Source organism: Hordeum vulgare, chromosome 3H, assembly GCF_904849725.1.
Source record: "Hordeum vulgare subsp. vulgare chromosome 3H, MorexV3_pseudomolecules_assembly, whole genome shotgun sequence".
Taxonomy (NCBI): domain Eukaryota; kingdom Viridiplantae; phylum Streptophyta; class Magnoliopsida; order Poales; family Poaceae; genus Hordeum; species Hordeum vulgare.
This window is the reverse complement of record NC_058520.1, coordinates 600,414,072-600,432,136: the sequence shown is the minus strand read 5'-3', so window position 1 is coordinate 600,432,136 and position 18,065 is coordinate 600,414,072. Positions and strand designations below refer to the sequence as shown.

Genomic DNA, 18,065 nt, shown 5'->3' with positions numbered 1-18,065 from the left:
TACGTGGCAACGTTTTAGAGTAGATGAATAAATATAAATAAGTAGAAGAACTACGTTATGTGAATAAAAAATAAAAAAGATGTCGATTGAGATGGAGATAGATGCTTGAATCGGAATGGTTCAAAGGTCAAAGAAATAGGTGAAGTTTCCTTGTGAAATGGGCCTGACCCATGTACGAGTTAATGCTGAAGTGTGTTCGACAGTTCGAATGAGATAATCCACAACCAACAACTGATTTTTCAGCGTTTCTATCACTAAATGGATTCTTTTTTATTTATATATGTGTACTATATATGAATTCATGTTTTTTCCTAGGACGCAAATCGCACAACTCACGCCGGACGGTGTTGTGGATTATTGCTGTGGCAGCTCCATTATTGTCAATACTCTTGTGCTTTATCTGTTCTGCTGTATGGATGAGAAGACGACGAAAAGGTTTGTTTAATCACGATTCATTTACTACAACATTCCTCTGAAACGAAAACCTACCACTTATTTATGTAGTCAGCCATTAGGTTATAGCCCCTGATTAACGGTGTATATTTCTGTGTCCTCTCAATTTAGGAAATTTAAACGTACATGATCAAGCTGCCATGAATAGGGCGGAAGAAGATACATTGGTTTGGAGATTAGAAGAGAAGAGTTCAGAGTTCACTCTCTTTGACTTCTCTGAGATATTGCATGCTACACACAATTTCTCCAAAGAAGCCTTACTTGGGCAAGGTGGTTTTGGCCCTGTATACAAGGTAAATCTGTCGTCTTGAAAAGATTCAATCGTATGCTCATTCCTAGAAACGTATTAAATCATGATTAGCTTAAATAAATTTGAGATGTAGTTGGCCACGAACCAATACATTCATGTGCGTGCGCGTAAAGAACATTCACGTATATTTACAGTAGCACTATTTACAGTTACAGTAGCCCAATTTATAACAAATTGTGCAGTGATGTGCTTAATTTTTTTATGCTACGTTGGAAAATAATCTATATAAGTTCCAATTAATATCTATAGTGCAAGTTATCATATCATTAATCTTGTAGTAGCAACCTATGGCCAAGAAGGCCACATGCTTTCTATTATATTATCCATGCCCCAGAATGGAAAAATATATATACAATTGTAGCTTGATAAACATATATGTAGCCTGAAATCCAGTTTTACAAATGCATCTCCACCAAATATGGTTAGCATAGGTAGCCTCATACGGAGCCTTATTCTAGAAAGGAAAAAAGATAAGAAACTCTTGATAAACTTGTTTATTTTCCCTTATTCGACAGTGGACTGAAATTCAGAAAGAAATATAAGTAATGCACTGAAATGGAATATTAAGGCAATATTAGATATAAGTAATGCATTGAAGCTGTATATCAAGCGAAAGTGCCCTTCTCAGCTCTAGCTAATGTGAACTTGATACGAACTGTAAAATCTGGAAAAAGATCAAAGTAAACTCAAGAAATTGCTTTCCCCATAGAGTGCACGTAATCCATTTTCTATAATATAATGCCTCCTGTTTTTTTACATACTTCCAGGGCCAATTACCTGATGGAATGGAAATTGCAGTTAAAAGGCTTGCCTCACATTCAGGACAGGGCTTCGCAGAATTTAAAAATGAAGTTGAACTTATTGCAAAGTTACAACACAACAATCTGGTGAAGCTCATGGGATGCTGCATTCATGGAGACGAAAAACTTTTGGTGTATGAATATTTGCCAAATAAGAGTTTGGACTTCTTTATCTTTGGTATGCACATTGTAGTTTCACCATGTTATGGATTGTGATTTGTCCATGTTACAAAGTGCACTCTCTAATGTACAGATGAAAGCAGAATAGCGTTGGTTGATTGGAATAAAAGATGTGTGATAATTGAAGGGATAGCCCAAGGTCTTATGTATCTCCACAAGCACTCTCGGTTGCGTATCATACACAGAGATCTTAAGGCCAGCAACATTCTCTTAGACCTGGACATGAATCCTAAAATTTCTGATTTTGGGCTAGCAAAAATTTTCAGCTCCAATGATACTCAAGGAACCACAAAGAGGGTGGTGGGAACATAGTAAGAATATAACACAATCAATTAGTATACGGTTAGTCATCTGATTCATCAACCTTTAATTGATATAATATTTTACTTGTGCTTCCAACTCATTTCAGTGGTTATATGTCTCCGGAGTATGCATCTCAAGGTATTTATTCGGTCAAATCTGACGTGTTCAGCTTTGGTGTGTTACTTCTTGAGATTCTTAGCGGGAAAAGGAATTCTAGTTTCCATGAGCATGAAGACTTTCTTAACCTCCTTGGATACGTGAGCATCCCGCGAACCCTTGCACACTCGTATGTATTACTCCCTCCGTTTCTAAATATAAGTCTTTCTAGAGATTTCGCTAATTGACTACATACGGATGTATATAGACATACTTTAGAGTATAGATTCATTCATTTTGCTTCGTATGTAAACACCTAGTGAAATATCTTAAAAGACTTATATTTAGGTACGGAGGGAGTAGTATTTGTTAGAACGAAGTAATTCCTATATCATGTACATATCAGTCTGTGATGATAAACTTTCTGCAGTCGTGGCAGCTGTGGGAAGGTGGACGTTGTCTTGAGCTTCTAGAAGCATCGGTTGCTAACGAGGTGCATGCGGCGGAGGCTAGGAGGTACATTAACATTGCACTAATGTGCGTACAAGAGCATGCAGACGATCGACCGACCATGTCAAATGTCGTCACGATGCTAAACAGCCACAGTGTTGTCCTTCCGAAGCCTAACCATCCGGCATATTTCAACCTGATGGCATCTAAGGAAGATGAGTCGGATCCATGCAGCTATAATGGCGTAACCATCACTGTGGAGCCATATGGCAGATAGTTGATCACTTAATTTGCTTCGGTTCCTAATGAAGATCTAGCAAAGCAGACAGCAGGCATGGGAATTTTATATTTATCTCTTTATATTTCTGCATTAGTTCAAGCTTAATTACGCCTAAGATAGGCAGATAGACCGGACCCAGTAAGCCTATCATTTTTGGGTTCTGAAGTATAGCGACCAGCGTATTTCTGTAGCGGATGTTCGATCCTGCGGTGAATGAAGCTCTGCCGGTATGCATAGGCGGTATTGATACGACATCCTCCAAGCCAATACTGTATTGAGCTTTTATGCATCCGCTTCATCATTTTCCACTGGTGGCTGCTACCGTAGGCTTTGAAGGATTACAGAAGATTTTAATCCGCAATTCATGTTTATCTCAAGTTTATTCTGCTGACGTGCAAGGCCAACTAGAATATTGATATGCCTGTTATAATGAGCTATGGCGGAGGCCCTCATCTGCTAGTATCCTGGAAACCTTGAGACCTTAACTAATAAGGTTCCGATGCTGCAGTTGATCTGCTCAGGGCTTTAGGCTCGTAGCAGTTCCACACTATTACGAAAGCAAGCATTTTCATAGTCTTCATGGTAAGACCAACATAAAGGGCTTCTTCCTTTCGGTACTTAGCAAAGAGATAACTGCACAAATTAATACACGTCATTAGTGGCCGAGGCAACAAAAAATCACAGTTCTAGGGGATTTAAGAATCGAGTGGATGTTCTACTCTCTAGTGTACTATATTTCAGATTCTAAAAATCTGAAGAAAAAAAGCTGAGAACAAATCAAAACATTCTGAAAATTTGAGACATCATACTTTAGCAAATGTTCGACCATCTTACCAAATTTTCAGCCAAAAATAACACCTGAGGAGCTCTCACTGAAAAAAAAATCAATGTTCAAAGTTGTGTGCACTTTTTGAGCACTGATTTTTTTTAGTGAGAGCTCCTCGGATGTTATTTTTGGCTGAAAAACTGCAAGTAGCTCAAAAACATTTGGAAAAGTTTGATGTCTCGATTTTTCTGGATTTGGTTTGATCATGTTATTTTACTTTTTTGCAACCTCGGGTGTAGACCAGAGAGTAGTGGATACTTTCCGCCTTAACAATCTACGACTCTAGCCTTAGAAAAACTATCTAGGACTCTAGGACTAAATAACAACAAAGAACACAAATTGCTCCTACTAGTTCTTACTAATGAGAAATATGACTTTTGGCAAGTGCACTAATATCATGTACTTCATGAACTATCGGCATGTGGTTTGGACTTGTTGGCTTGGCGCGGCGTTCATCTCGGTCCTCCGGTAGATTTTTGTTATGCCATGTGAATTAGTGATTTGTTGGCTTGGTGCGGCGTTCATCTCGGTCCTCCGGTAGATTTTAATTTTGTTATGCGCATGGTGTCAAGACATCATACTTTAAAGTTTGGTATTTTCGGCACTATTAATCATCCGGTTACCTATTATTATTATGCCTGATTGAGATGACGATAAAGCGGATCTCGGGGAGTGACTTGATGTGAGCGAGTGTGGCGATTCACAAGGGCTTCACCTTTACCGTCCAACTCCCCTATTGTTCGGATGAGCCAGCCAAAAGGTCTTCAAACCCCATGCCAAGAAACCCGCAATCCGCTAAACCAATTTCAGGTGGTCTAGGCCAAATGCTCATACGGGTTACAGCCAAAGCCAGAAAAAATGACGTCAGTCGAATAAAAAGAATGGCCTCAACCACTAGTTTGGGGGTATCCCATTTTTAGCTACGATACGTTGGGTATTTCCAATAGAGAGTTTTGCTGAGTTTGTCGTTGATGGCAGCAATTATCAATCCTGTACATGGATGTCAAGATTAACTTGGTTGCCAGAATATCAATTTCTCATAACCACACTCGCTCAGGGACTCCTGCTATAACTGATATAACAAAGTATGTTATTCGGTATATGGCAACATACAACTCTACTATGTATCAAATCTGCTTGAGTTTTTTGTTGTTACTTTTGTGAGTATACATACTATTTTTGTTTCACTTATCCTTTAGTTTTTTTTTTGCGCAGACACTTAGCCTTTAGTTGTAAAGTTCGAGCATACAATTTAACTATGCTGCCGCAACAAAAACTAGAAATCAGTTATTAATTTGTAATGTTTATCTCATTAGCTGAAATAGCCCAAGATGGGATCAGTATCCCCCTAGTTATATTTTTTTTGTCACAATACATTGTAATGTATTATTTTGTCACAATCAAAGCATGAAAGTTCATATTGACCACTAAAGAGAATGACACGTGAAAGCCTCCACATCTCTCTATTGACGGTTGGCGATTCAATGGAAGCTGAGAGGAGTTAGATTCGACTCCCCGTATTGCGTTGTAACGGCCGCCACCATCGCCTTTGATGTGCTAGTGCAGACTAGAAGTCCCATATCTTTTTTTTTAATAGGCTAGAACCTCTAGCGTCTGTATCATCATGTTGCACGCAACCATATTTACTTATGCCAACATGTGGAGTACAAAATAAGGTCAACTACGGCAGAATCATTATAAGATATGAGTGCAACACCTATAGCTATGAGTATAACGAGTGGCGATTCTACTGGGCAGGCTTCAATAGGATGAAGCCTGCCCTCCGAAACTAAAACCCAGTCTATTCCAGCCAATCTTAGCCTAATTTCAGCTCATCCTAGTTCAGATTCATCCTTTGTATTAAAGTTGGGCCTGCCCTTCAAGTTCGTCCTAGATTTGCCACGGAGTGTAACACCTTCTCAAAAAACACCTATGGCTATGTTGACTTTCTGCCCAATACTTCCTTTAAAAAGGGATAAACGCCCTCATGCCATCGCCCTCCTGCAGACAAGGTAACGACAAAAGTTCACCGTTACTGAATCCGACGACCGAAAGTTAGAACCAAAGTTTTCATCGTACCGGACATGAAATGTATTTTAAACACTATCTTTAACAATGAATCTTCGAACGGTCACACTTAGTTCTCCACGCTAGGCTGGAGCTTTGTTCTTTATACACTTTATTTATTTATTCTATTGCAGTTAAATCATCAAAGTTTATATTGACCACTATAGTGTGTGTTTTACATCCGTACTATAGTGTTTGCCTTCGTTTCATAATGTAGGACGTCCACGTTTTTAAGATTTAAATTTAATCATAAATTTAACGAACATGAGATGACTATGATAGGAGTAAACAATATACCATTGAATTCGTATTCAAAAAAGTTTTTAATGATCTAACTTTTACTTCCGTCGAAGTCATCCATATTGATTAAATTTATGATCAAAATTAAATTTTAAAAAATATGAACGCACTAGTATTATGAAATGAAGGGAGTATTATTGACCGTAGGCCAGTGGCGGAAAGGAAGAACTAGGCTCGACCTCGCATGTTGCGCTGTTGGCAGTCGTCGTCGTCTTTGAACTGTTAGCGAGCAAGCTCGAGCAGCTAGCGAGCCATGGCACTAATCCATCGGTTCATGTTCCTCTTCCCTGCCGCCGTCCTGGCCAGATTCGCATCTGCCTCCGCCCTCGGGTGGTCCTTCATGTCTGGTCCGTGTGTGCTCTGGCGCTTCCTTCAAAAAAAAAGTTAAATCCCTGATCATCTTTATTAATTAATTCATAAAGGTCTGACAAGAATATATATCAATCCATCCAAAATCATCACTCACACATATAAACTCGTTAATGTAAATTGCTTTCATTTTTCATATCTAAAACCGGTGTCATCGCTAATTCATCTACATAAGATATCGAGACCAACAACCGGTACAGCAGACCTAAAACGCATATCACATGCACACATTTTAGAAGCCTCCATCATCATCGAACCATCGACCCATCTTCAGGAGAATACTAGGGTTTGCCACAAAGCAGCACGAGTGGGTGGACAACACCTACACGACAATGCCTTCAACAAGGTAACAACACAAAACACCGCCATCGCCCGCCAACGGCTCGATTTTACCGGCAACTGTGTCTCCCCAACTTGCAGCCCAGATTAGACGACGGATCATGAGGTCCGACCATCCAGCCTCACGCCGACCACCTCCAACGAAGGAGGTGGCCACCACCGCCACGCCCAGGGTGTAATGCCCCAAGTGTAGGACTTTCCCTTTTTGTAACCTTCCATGTGGGACCACCTTGACTTTGTCATGAGAGTTTCTATGCATGTATGAATTCATGTGTCACCTTCTATTCTTCTTTTGCATGCATGCATCCATGCCATACCATCCTCGTCATACCTTATGATTCTATGTCATGTTATGATTGCATGCCCTTTTGCTTGTGTTGTGCACTATGTTTTTCATGAGGTATTGTGGTCATGATGTTGGATGTGATCTTGTGATGTTGGTGTGTGGTGTGTAGAAGTGGTGGTTGGGTTTCAAAGCTCATTGCATTTTCAAAGCCTTTTTCCCTCCTTTTATCTCATGTTCAAATTCCTTCTTCCCAACAGCAACTTAAAAATGTCTTGAGCCTAAAGGTTTTTGTGGAGATGTTTATGTGATGGGTTGGAATTTTATTCTTGGTCTTGGGGGTGAATACATATCCCAAAACAGATTAAATATATGATGTTTTGGATTTATGAAAGAAGCCCCATAAATGCTGGAAGTATTTTTAGTAAATAGAGTCCAGGGTATTTTTCCTTTTTATTTTATCTTTGTTATTTTGTCCTATGATTTTTTTTCCTTTCTCTGTTTTAATCTAAATAGGAAATGGGCAGAGGGACTTATTTCCTATCTGGCACGCTAAGTGGGCTTCATCCCACCTAGCGGCCCACTCCTCCACCCTCCTTCGCAGCCCGTCACACGTCGTCATCGTCCTCCCGCTTTCCAGCGAGGCAGTGGGGCCCTGCGGTCAGCCTCTCTTCTTTTCTCCTCTGTTTCACCGGAGAGAGCACGCACGCTGGCCACCGCGCGTCCCTCGCTTCCCCTCTCGCCCTATAAAATCCCTTGGCGTTCGTGCCTCGGCTAGGGTTTCCCCTTCCGCCGCCGCTCCACCCAGATCCCTTCTCCCTCCTTTCTCTCTCGTCGCGGTAAGGTAAGCCGACGGATCCGCCATGGCCGACGGGTGAAGGAGATCACCGTCGTCGCTGTGGTACCTTCTCCTCCACGTCGAGAGGTCCAAGAGCACGCGGGCCTCTCCATGGGCTCGTTCCCGCCGCTAGATCGTCGTCCCCGACTCTGCATCATCTTCCTCCCGGAGGCCCTTCTTCTCCGACGAGCTCCACCGTTGCGCGTCCTTCTTCCTGCTACTTCCTCTTCGGCCGCTCCTTCATCGTCCCGTACGTAAGCCAGTGCTCCTCCTCCCTCCTTCCTGTGTTGATTCGAGCACCGTAGCCGTAGTTTCGTTGCGCGCGTGCCTCTATCGCCGGAGCCGCTGGTCACCGTCGACACGCCGGTGTAGCGCCCCTCGGGAGTAGTTAGGTTTAGGAATGGGTTCATGTGGGTGTGGGCTTCCTCCCCTCCACGAGCCAGAGTTGAATTCGACTCGCAGCGCCGGCGAGACACCTCCCCTGTTCCGGTCAGTCGCCGGTAGCAGATGAGCAGGGGGTGTCCTCTTCTGTTTTGCAGCGTATAGAAGTTCAGACGTTGATTCGTAGTGCAGTGGTAGCGCGTGGTTGTGCCTGATGAGAGGGCGCGGGTTCGATCCCCCTCGGCCCTCTTTTGTTTTGCTGTTTTATCTGCACAGTGACCACAGGAGCAGCATAACCTGTTACCTCCTCTACCCTGTCGACTAAGTGACAGTAGTGTGGTGGATTGGTGTTGTTGCTGGTCACCAGAGGCTCTGGGTTCGATTCCCAGAAGCCCCTGTTTCATTTTTGTTGTCTTTACTGTTACTGCCTATTTTCTGTTTTGCTAACTCTTAGACAAAGTGGCATTTTAGTTCTGCCTATTTTCTGTTTTGCTAACTCTTAGACAAAGTGGCATTCTAGTTCTTTTTCCTGCTAGTGTAGTTAGGTGCAGATTTCTTTGTCTGTGTGTTTTGCACACTAATGAAGTGATAGATGATGTTTTGCTAGCCTTGTGAACTCATGATGCTTGCACTTTTGTGGTGTGAAGATACCCTTGGTAGAAGATTGTGTAATTTGTCTTGGTTACTTGTAAGTGGTGTGCCTTAAGGTGTGAGAGATTGCACTAGTTAAGCATGTGTAGCCCTATCTTATGAGCTTTAGATGGGCTATGTTGTGCTTGTAGTTTATTTGCATGTTCAGATTTAGTGGAGTGTGATTATGGGTGTGGATGCCTCCCCCTCACCACAAGTATTTGGTGTGTATGTGATGCACTAGGTTGCTAGCTGTGATAAGCATGTGTAGGTGGAGTTTACTAGTTAGGCATGGGCGCGGGTTCGATCCCCCCTCGGCCCTCTTTTGTTTTGCTGTTTTATCTGCACAGTGACCACAGGAGCAGCATAACCTGTTACCTCCTCTACCCTGTCGACTAAGTGACAGTAGTGTGGTGGATTGGTGTTGTTGCTGGTCACCAGAGGCTCTGGGTTCGATTCCCAGAAGCCCCTGTTTCATTTTTGTTGTCTTTATTGTTACTGCCTATTTTCTGTTTTGCTAACTCTTAGACAAAGTGGCATTTTAGTTCTGCCTATTTTCTGTTTTGCTAACTCTTAGACAAAGTGGCATTCTAGTTCTTTTTCCTGCTAGTGTAGTTAGGTGCAGATTTCTTTGTGTGTGTGTTTTGCACACTAGTGAAGTGATAGATGATGTTTTGCTAGCCTTGTGAACTCATGATGTTTTCACTTTTGTGGTGTGAAGATACCCTTGGTAGAAGATTGTGTAATTTGTCTTGGTTACTTGTAAGTGGTGTGCCTTAAGGTGTGAGAGATTGCACTAGTTAAGCATGTGTAGCCCTATCTTATGAGCTTTAGATGGGCTATGTTGTGCTTGTAGTTTATTTGCATGTTCAGATTTAGTGGAGTGTGATTATGGGTGTGGATGCCTCCCCCTCACCACAAGTATTTGGTGTGTATGTGATGCACTAGGTTGCTAGCTGTGATAAGCATGTGTAGGTGGAGTTTACTAGTTAGGCATGGGTAGATTCTTGTGGGGGTTGCACCTTGAGGGTGACATGACTCCAAGGGTGTTCCTTGTGGTGCATGTGAGAGTGTGTACCATCACATGCCCATATGTGAGGGTGTGCAAACTCTCTTGTTAGCATAGGAATTATATTTTGTTGTGCTTGACGCTAGTGATAGTGTGGTATATGTGTTGGTGTTGTTGATGTGCATGACACAAACATGGGGTTCAAACCCCCATGTCACTTTGTCATTGTGCACATGAAACTCAACCTATGTAGTTGTCATCTTAGAAGAATACCTTATGAAGTTGCATTTACAGTTTTGTTGAAAGTTTGGTCCTTGATTCCATGGTATAGGTGGAGCCCAAGGGCATGGGTTTTTGTGTGTTAATAGTAGGGGTTTGTGCTCAACACCATAGTGGTGTCAATGACCTCTTGGTGTTGTGTGTGTGCAAACTATGTCTAGACAAAGTGGGCATGTGGCTGGAAAATTCCAGATTATTGAACTCTGAAAATTTCACTAAGTCTGGGATTCTGGAAACATTTTCTTCCCCTATAGATGAGGATGTGCTGGTCATTCTGTTGAGAACTGGCCTTAGTTCACTGCTAGTATTTAGAACCTGATATGTTTGTGAAGCTTCCTGTCAATTTTCAAATCATTTGGAGTCCAGTAGCTTGTGTTTTGATTGCTGTCAAAAAGCTTCAGAACAGAAACAGAAACTCAGGTGCAGGAATTTTCACTAAGTCCCTGAGATCTGATGGTTTTGGGAAAGTTTGTGGCCTTGTATCTTCTAGAGTTTAATTCCTTTTGCAGTGATTCTTGCTGGTGCTTGTAGTGTTCTTGGTTGGCAACAGGCACATATATTATTTGTCATGTTTGAAGACCTGTAGCTATGTTGCATGTTGCTCCCAAACAACTAAGATGCAGATTATGGCAGATTATGAAGTTCTGTCATTTTGATCAAAGTATGTGCTTAATTGATGTTGTGGTGTTCTACCTTGGCCCAATTCATTCATGTTGGGTTGATACATGTCTTGGCAACCTGGGAATACAAGATTTGTGCCAATTGGGAGTGTGGTGTTGAATCTTTCACGTAGAGCTTCATATCTTGTTTCGTTGATTCCCGTTAATCCGTAGCTCCGTTTGCAATGTTCTTTATATGGTTTTGCACCGTTTTTACGAGCCACACCTGTTCATGTAATTCTCATGCATGTCAAAATAGTTTAGTGCAAAGTTCTGTCCAGAAACTTGCTGTAGTTTATTTTGCTTGTGCTAGTGATAGAAATAGTGGTGCATGCTCAACTTTCATCTCATGCATCATGTGATTGTTGCATCTTGTGGTGCTGCTGTTCATTGGCTGTTATTCTTATGTTGGGTAGCACCGGGAGCGGAGAACGAATACGTGGAGTCAGGAGAGTACGTGCAGGACGATCCAGAACCATTCCAAGCTGAGGATATCACAGGCAAGATGATATGACCTTGATTCCATCTCTAGACTTGTTATGTTAGTTCGTTTCCATGTCATATTGCTCGCTGCCTACCACTGAATTTAAATTGCCTCTTCATATGCCATGAGCCCAAACACCGTACTCTTTCCTAGCAAACTTGTATGGCTAGGTAGGCTTGCTCAGCTACTAATGTTAGCATTGTTAGCTGCAGGTGTTTTAAACTCATGTGATGACATGAGCTTGATATCATTATATTAAATTCTGTTATTTAATTAATGTACCTATATACTTGGTGAATGACGGGAGGCCTAGTCTTTTGCCGGGTGCTTTGTTCCGTTATTGCCGCCTTAGTTACCGGTTACCGGTGTTTGATTCCATAATGATCGCTCCTAACACGTTCGGGGTTGTTATGGGGACCCCCTTGATAAATCGCGTAGTGTTAAGGCTTGTCCGGCAGGACCCAACATTGGTGTTAATTTGCTAACAACTTAATAATAATCTGCATAGGGAGTAGCTACCCCGAGGATCTTTAATCAACAACCCGGGCCAGTGCTCCTCATGAGTGTTGGTCCAAACTGGTCTGCCTGCGGGGCCACCACAAGGAAACTTGAGGTTTGGTACCTGTAGCTAGTTCCATCCGGCGTGTCCTAAGACTGAGATACGCGGCTCTTATCGGGGTCGTCGACACGTCGGGAGGTCTTGCTAGCCTTGTCTTACCTTCGCGGTATATCTTGCGTATAGGAATCCCAGTGAAGCTTTGGTTTTCCCCAGAGTTGAGGTTTTCCCCTAAGGAATCCGACGAGATCACGAGATTCGTGATAGAGGATGCCTTTGCGGCCTGTGTTCGTTTATGATGGACTAGTTGGAGCACCCCTGCAGGGTTTAATCTTTCGGAAAGCCGTGCCCGCGGTTATGTGGCAACTTGGGATGTTTTGTTAACATCCGGTATTAGAGAACTTAAACATAAGTTAATAAAACTGCCAACTGTGTGCGTAACCGTGACTGTCCCTTCGAAGATCCCTCTTCGATCGGGAACACGGTGGGGTTATGAATGCCGTAGGTAGGTGTTCAGGATCACTTAGTGATCAAGTAATTCCCGACCGTTAGCGTAGACCACCTTCACTTCTCTTTTGTGTAAGTTAGCCACGTATTCAATCATAGGATGCAGCAGCCTGACACACTTCATCCCTTCCCTACCCAATAACATGACTAGTTTTGGCACCAAGGTCTTAGATTGCTGAGTCCCCGTGGCTCACGGATTACTCCGAAACTCCCAGCAGGTTCAGGTACCCCAGAGACAGATGATCCCGACGTCACCCAGCTGGCGTGGCAGTACGACGAGGAGACAGACCGCATCTACGTGAACTATCCAGAGGACTGAGCCGTGGTCGTGATCGTGGGCCTGCAGCAGGGTAGCATAGCATTTTCCATGTTTCGTAGTCCGTTTCGGAACTACCTTGATTGTATCTGTGTTGTACTCTGAGTTATTAATAAGAAGACAGTTGAATCCTGAATTGTCTACCTGTATTATTATTTTGTGCTATGTTACTTGCTTGCGAAACGCTTAGATGCGCTTCTTTCCTATTCGAGGGCCTCGACCCCCAGATCGGAAAGAACCGCATCTTGGTCGTTACACAGGGCCAAAGCCCCTGACGTCCCCATGTTGCAGGTCAAGCCTAGTGAGAGGGCATGCCGATGATGGAACATGGATGGTACACGACAACATCTTGTGCGGCCCGTCGAAGCCCAACTCAGATCAGATCAGGCACCCAAGCCGCTGTCGCAGGAACCATCGCCGTGCTCCGCCGCCTGCATGCCGAAACTGGCCGCCGCCGCCCCGCGTCATTGTCGTATATCCGACCGACGAGGACCCCCCCCCCCCCCCTCGGGCGACCGACTGGGTCTGGCCGAGAAGAAGCACCGCCGCCACCGCTGTGGCGTACATGCTTTACCTGTGAGCCCTCGACGACGGCGACGATAGGGGAGATGGCGTGGACCGGAGGAAGGGGGCGAGGGCGCTTTGGTGCGGGCCAACGTCGCACGGGAGCGGGTCACGTGACGGGTTCTCACCTTAAAATGGAAGATATTTTTACTTCCCGGCCTCTGCACCAACTAAAAATGCATATGGCCATTTTAGTATAAGTACCAAAATAAACAAGGTCCTTCGAATTTTTTTAATGAGCATCAAATTTTAAGCGGATTCTGATGGGTTCGTTCTGTTTTCTTGGTGCTGTAGCAGACAGGGTACTCCCGGCCAGCACCGGATCTACGAGGAGGAGCTTGTTTCAGACCAAGATGGGTACGTAGTTTCCTTCTTTTTGCTCAGTTTAATCCTTTAGTCTCCCTAAGGTTCCCAGATAGGTCAAAAGATGGAGGGATTTGGTCTGAAATTAGAGAAGATTTGGTTGGAAATGATGCTCTTAGATACACTTTCTATGTTACCTGACTTCTGTGTGATGGGCCCGGATTGATGTCACCCTTGTTGCCGTTGGGACAAACCCACCGACGACGAACGCCGACTAGCCCTCCGGCGACAAGAACGTCGGGCGGACCTCCCTGTTTCTCTCTCACACTCGCTGAAACGGAGGTGGAAGAAAGAGCACACTCGACACAAGGTTTTTTCGACGACAAACACCTCGCCGCACGAACAGCCTAATCTTTCATGATCTGGGCACATACCACACCTCGACAGCCCCAGGCCCCAGCGGTCCTCCACGGCGACCTGTTGGCCGGCCACCAAAACTATCGAAGACTACCTCTACATCGGGTCTAGGCTCTGCCAAACAAACAGCCGGATACATGGATTTATAGCCCTGCGTGCATGCATACGGGAGCAGCCACTACCCGAGTCTCTTGCGCATGAAGGCCGCTGAGCCACAGCTCATGCGCTGCTCGCATGCCGCAAGAAGAAACGGTCCTCCAACTTGACCACGAGCCACGTCACGAACGTGCCCGACTAATCTTGTGTATGCAGCTAACTAACCGACCCCTCAATGTATGCATGCAACAAACTCACGCAAACACAGGCACGCCGTCAAGATAATTATTCCTAACAATCTCCCTCTAATCTGGACATCGTGTTCCGCCGGCACTTGCAGCTCCATCCTCGACGCCATGGTCCCTCTCGTCGTGACCCGTTCGCCCAGACTCGACCTTCGCCGCCACAACCTCGACTGTCGACCCATCGGCGACACACGCCGCTGTGTTGTGCACTGCTGCCGGCTCCCATGCGCGGACCCACACACAACTCTCGGTTTGCCGGGCGACACACGACCGTCGGCAACCAATACCATCTTCATGAACAGACCGACACACGGTCCAGACGCTTCTTGATTTTCCAGGCGACACACAGCTGCCAGCGCACGTATGCCTACGGTGACATACGCCGTTCTTCTATGCTGCGATCCGCACTGCTCGGCCATGACACGCTCGTACACGCTTGACTCCGACAGCTTCGGACAGATCGCTCGCCGTCTTGTACTTGTCATCGGCCGCCGCTCGCACGCGTCGCGCCTCCGCGACTTCCTCTCCGCGACCTGGACGCTCTCACGCCGGTCGCCACCATGTGCCTCCACGATCCTCACTTTCATGGTCGTCGTACCGTACCGTTGCGGGCCCCGTGGCCGCTAAGACAGCCGCATCGCCGCACCTTCATAAGCCGACACATGGCCTGGAGCTTCGCACAGCTGTCGACGAACGACGCCATCGCCAGCATACTTTCGACATGACGAACCACACTCAAGACAGCCAAGCTCTGATATCAAATGTTGGGACAAATCCATCACCGACGAACGCCGACTAGCCCTCTGACAAACGAACATTGGGCGAATACAGGAGCAGCCATTACCCGAGTCTCTTGCGCATGAAGGCCGCTGAGCCACAGCTCATGCGCTGCTCGCACGCCGCAAGAAACGGTCCTCCAACTTGACCACGAGCCACGTCACGGACGTGCCCGACTAATCATGTGTATGCAGCTAACTAACTGACCTCTCAACTATGCATGCAACAAACTTACGCAAGCACAGGCATGCCGTCAAGTTTATTCCTAACAGTTGTTGTAAGGGGTTGGAACTGGAAAACTAGCCGCAGTTGATGGTCCACGCAATGAAGTTAGTGAATTCACGTGCTTGTTAACTGAATATAATCTCTTGATTCAGCTCGTACGCGCTTAGGATTGCAAGGCTGGTGTCGAGTCTCAGGACATGTAAAAACAGAGTTCGACGGTGAACTATATAGAACTACCAATGGAAATTACAAACTTTCCTAAGTACTAAAAAAGTTGGGGCTCTAAATTGAACTTTCCATGCGTCAGGTAGGAACTCTCGTCTGTAGATAGTTAAGCAGCTTATTCAAATGTCCACTTAAATTCATATATTAAAATAGAGTATAAGCAGTCATTCTACATGCTGCTTCTCACCATGTTCAAGACTTTCAGTAACTTCACTTCTACTGATATGATTACATTTGTTCATATGCATGCCTGTCCCAGGACTACACAATCATCACAAGCAAGTGTAAAGCGCCACAATATCCTCCTACGGAATGCTGTGATGCTCTCAAGGAATTTGCATGTCCATTTACCGCGCATATCAACAACCAAAGCATAAACTGTGCAGAAATGATGTTAAGCTAAATCAACTTCCAAGGCTCGTACACAGCAGGACTATTCGCCGACGAGTGCCTAAAAGGAAAGGAATGGGTATCCTTTGAAGGCATCCCGGGGATACACACTGCCATGCCAAGTGGCGGGCGACGAGCCCAAGGGAGTTCGCGACATCCTTTGATCGCTCTCTTGTGTGGACTACGGGCATTGATGTTCCATTGAGTGACACCCTGCAGTTCTACAAATACAGTGTGCTTTTACTTGTAACTTGTAAGGTGTAAGTAGTACTACATTCATTTCAGTGACAAGTAATTCTCGACGGAGGGAGTAGTAACTACTAACTAGAAGTCTTAGGATTCTTTTGCATTTGCTTGACACTCTCTTGGTGTTGTGATTGGACATTGGCCTTACCAAGTGATGTGGAACACTTAAAACTTGGTTAACACTTCTTAAAATGCAATTTGTTACTATTTCAAATATTCCACTGCCATCACGTGGCCTTTTGTTACAGAACCACGGGTACATGACATCTTGATATTCAACATGATACGATCACATTCTGCTATTGGCAGGGTGCGCACATAAATATAAATCATGGAATGAAATACCAATTAGTTATCTTACACTCTAACTGATAATCGTGTGTTCATTTGTTACTGCATAAACATGTCCATGTATTTACATGTATTGCCTTTTGGATATGTTTTACTAGGTAGTACTGCAATCGAGATGGGCGAGACATTTGAAGTTGGGAAGGATAATGATCTAAGGGCGAAAAATAACATATGGCGCAGTTGTAATAGACATATATTGCTAACGGTTGAGCACTTTAGCGTCACATGGCCTGAAGAAATCTATGCACCTTGCTTCAAATCAGCCACCGCCTGCTTCCTGGCGTTGTAGACATGCCCAACATAGCAACTAGGAACATCACCCTATGACGTGCATGGAAATATCTTGATTTCTCGGGAAACTTTTAGGTGTTCAAAAGCTTCCCATGGTATATTTACCCGTATAAACTAAGTTGGCATCGCATCGCTTGTCAAAAGGGAAAGGATTCTATTCGACCGACCGATCTGTGCAAGCGTCCGTCATCTTTATATCCGTTGGATAGCTTTTGATCAAAGGTCTGGAGCTAACCTTACGTGCCCATGTTCTGCAACTGGTCCATTGTTTTGAGATTGCCCGTCTAGCTCAATCGGTAGAGCACAAGGCTCTTAACCTTGTGGTCTTGGGTTTGAGCCCCAAGGTGGTCGACGTTTGTTTTTTTACTTATTGGACACAAAAGCCCATTTTGACATTCATGTTCATTACAACTTTTTCATTTTTATGTGTTGCATTTATTTCCTAGTTTACCATTTTTAACTTCTTCATTTTTTTTGCCTTTATTTCACGATTTATCGTGTATTTCTTCCATATAATAACTCATAAATTTTGAACATAAAGGCATGCTATATTCACAAGGTCATTCGCCAAGGTGAGCTATGTTACTTTTTTTTTACTTTGGATGCAAAAGCCAATTTTAGCATTCATGCTCATTTTAACCTTTTCATTTTTCTCACAAGGTGAAAGGATCCCCACCTAGATATATTACTCAAAAAGCTCCCAAAGCCAAGAATCATCCCTTGAGCTTTGGCTGATTCAGTTTATAAGAAAGACCGGATCAAAAATCTAAACAAGCTGACCTCGTTTATGAGGAAAATTGGGCCAAAAATCATATAGGTAACAAGGTTAGAGATGATGAGAAAAAATTGCCACCTAAAAAAGGCATGACATAGCTAGCAGGAAAAAGACAAACATCGCGAGAGCGTGCAAATTGGTGATTTTGTTTTGTGCATGGCACTAAGAAATGTTGTGTTTCCGATTCAAAATTTGCTCATAAAGTTGTCTAGTTGTACGTTTCTTCTGGGAGCTGCAGCCAACGATCAACGGGAGCAGTCAACTTTTCAGAGTTCGTCTGCTCAAGAAACTTTCCATATTAGACTTCGGTTTGTAATACAATCACTTAACCTTGACTCCTCCTATAAGGTAATTTTGAAATTTGCACCAATAGCCCGTCTAGCTCAGTTGGTAGAGCGCAAGGCTCTTAACCTTGTGGTCTTGGGTTCGAGCCCCAAGGTGGGCG

The 18,065-nt window shown here is 44.1% G+C and overlaps 1 protein-coding gene and 2 non-coding genes across 5 annotated transcripts; all 3 read left to right on the top strand.

Annotated features, from left to right (window-relative positions):
- Positions 1-215: 215 nt before the first annotated feature.
- LOC123445548 (G-type lectin S-receptor-like serine/threonine-protein kinase At1g11410) lies at positions 216-3,177 on the top strand. 3 transcript variants are annotated; one of them, XM_045122545.1, is made up of 6 exons: positions 216-435; positions 565-746; positions 1,531-1,741; positions 1,817-2,054; positions 2,153-2,303; positions 2,582-3,177. In XM_045122545.1, exons 1-6 carry the CDS (start codon positions 294-296, stop codon positions 2,867-2,869), a joined length of 1,212 nt encoding a protein of 403 aa, XP_044978480.1. In that variant the 5' UTR covers positions 216-293; the 3' UTR covers positions 2,870-3,177. The 3 variants fall into 3 exon arrangements, with proteins under 3 accessions (XP_044978480.1, XP_044978479.1, XP_044978481.1); XM_045122544.1 differs by having other exon boundaries at positions 2,573-3,177; XM_045122546.1 differs by having other exon boundaries at positions 2,153-2,332; positions 2,573-2,705.
- A 13,946-nt stretch (positions 3,178-17,123) lies between these two features.
- On the top strand, positions 17,124-17,196 carry TRNAK-CUU. The gene has a single exon. It is a non-coding gene; the product is annotated as a tRNA-Lys (tRNA).
- Positions 17,197-17,992: 796 nt separating this feature from the next.
- Positions 17,993-18,065, top strand: TRNAK-CUU. The gene has a single exon. It is a non-coding gene; the product is annotated as a tRNA-Lys (tRNA).

Excerpts from the sequence above, each read along its gene's own strand:
- LOC123445548 (XM_045122544.1), top strand. The coding sequence starts at position 294 with ATGAATTCATGTTTTTTCCTAGGACGCAAATCGCACAACTCACGCCGG. Across the intron at positions 1,742-1,816 it reads TTTGGACTTCTTTATCTTTG|ATGAAAGCAGAATAGCGTTG; the intron begins GTATGCACATTG and ends TCTAATGTACAG. Across the intron at positions 2,304-2,572 it reads TTCTTAACCTCCTTGGATAC|TCGTGGCAGCTGTGGGAAGG; the intron begins GTGAGCATCCCG and ends AACTTTCTGCAG.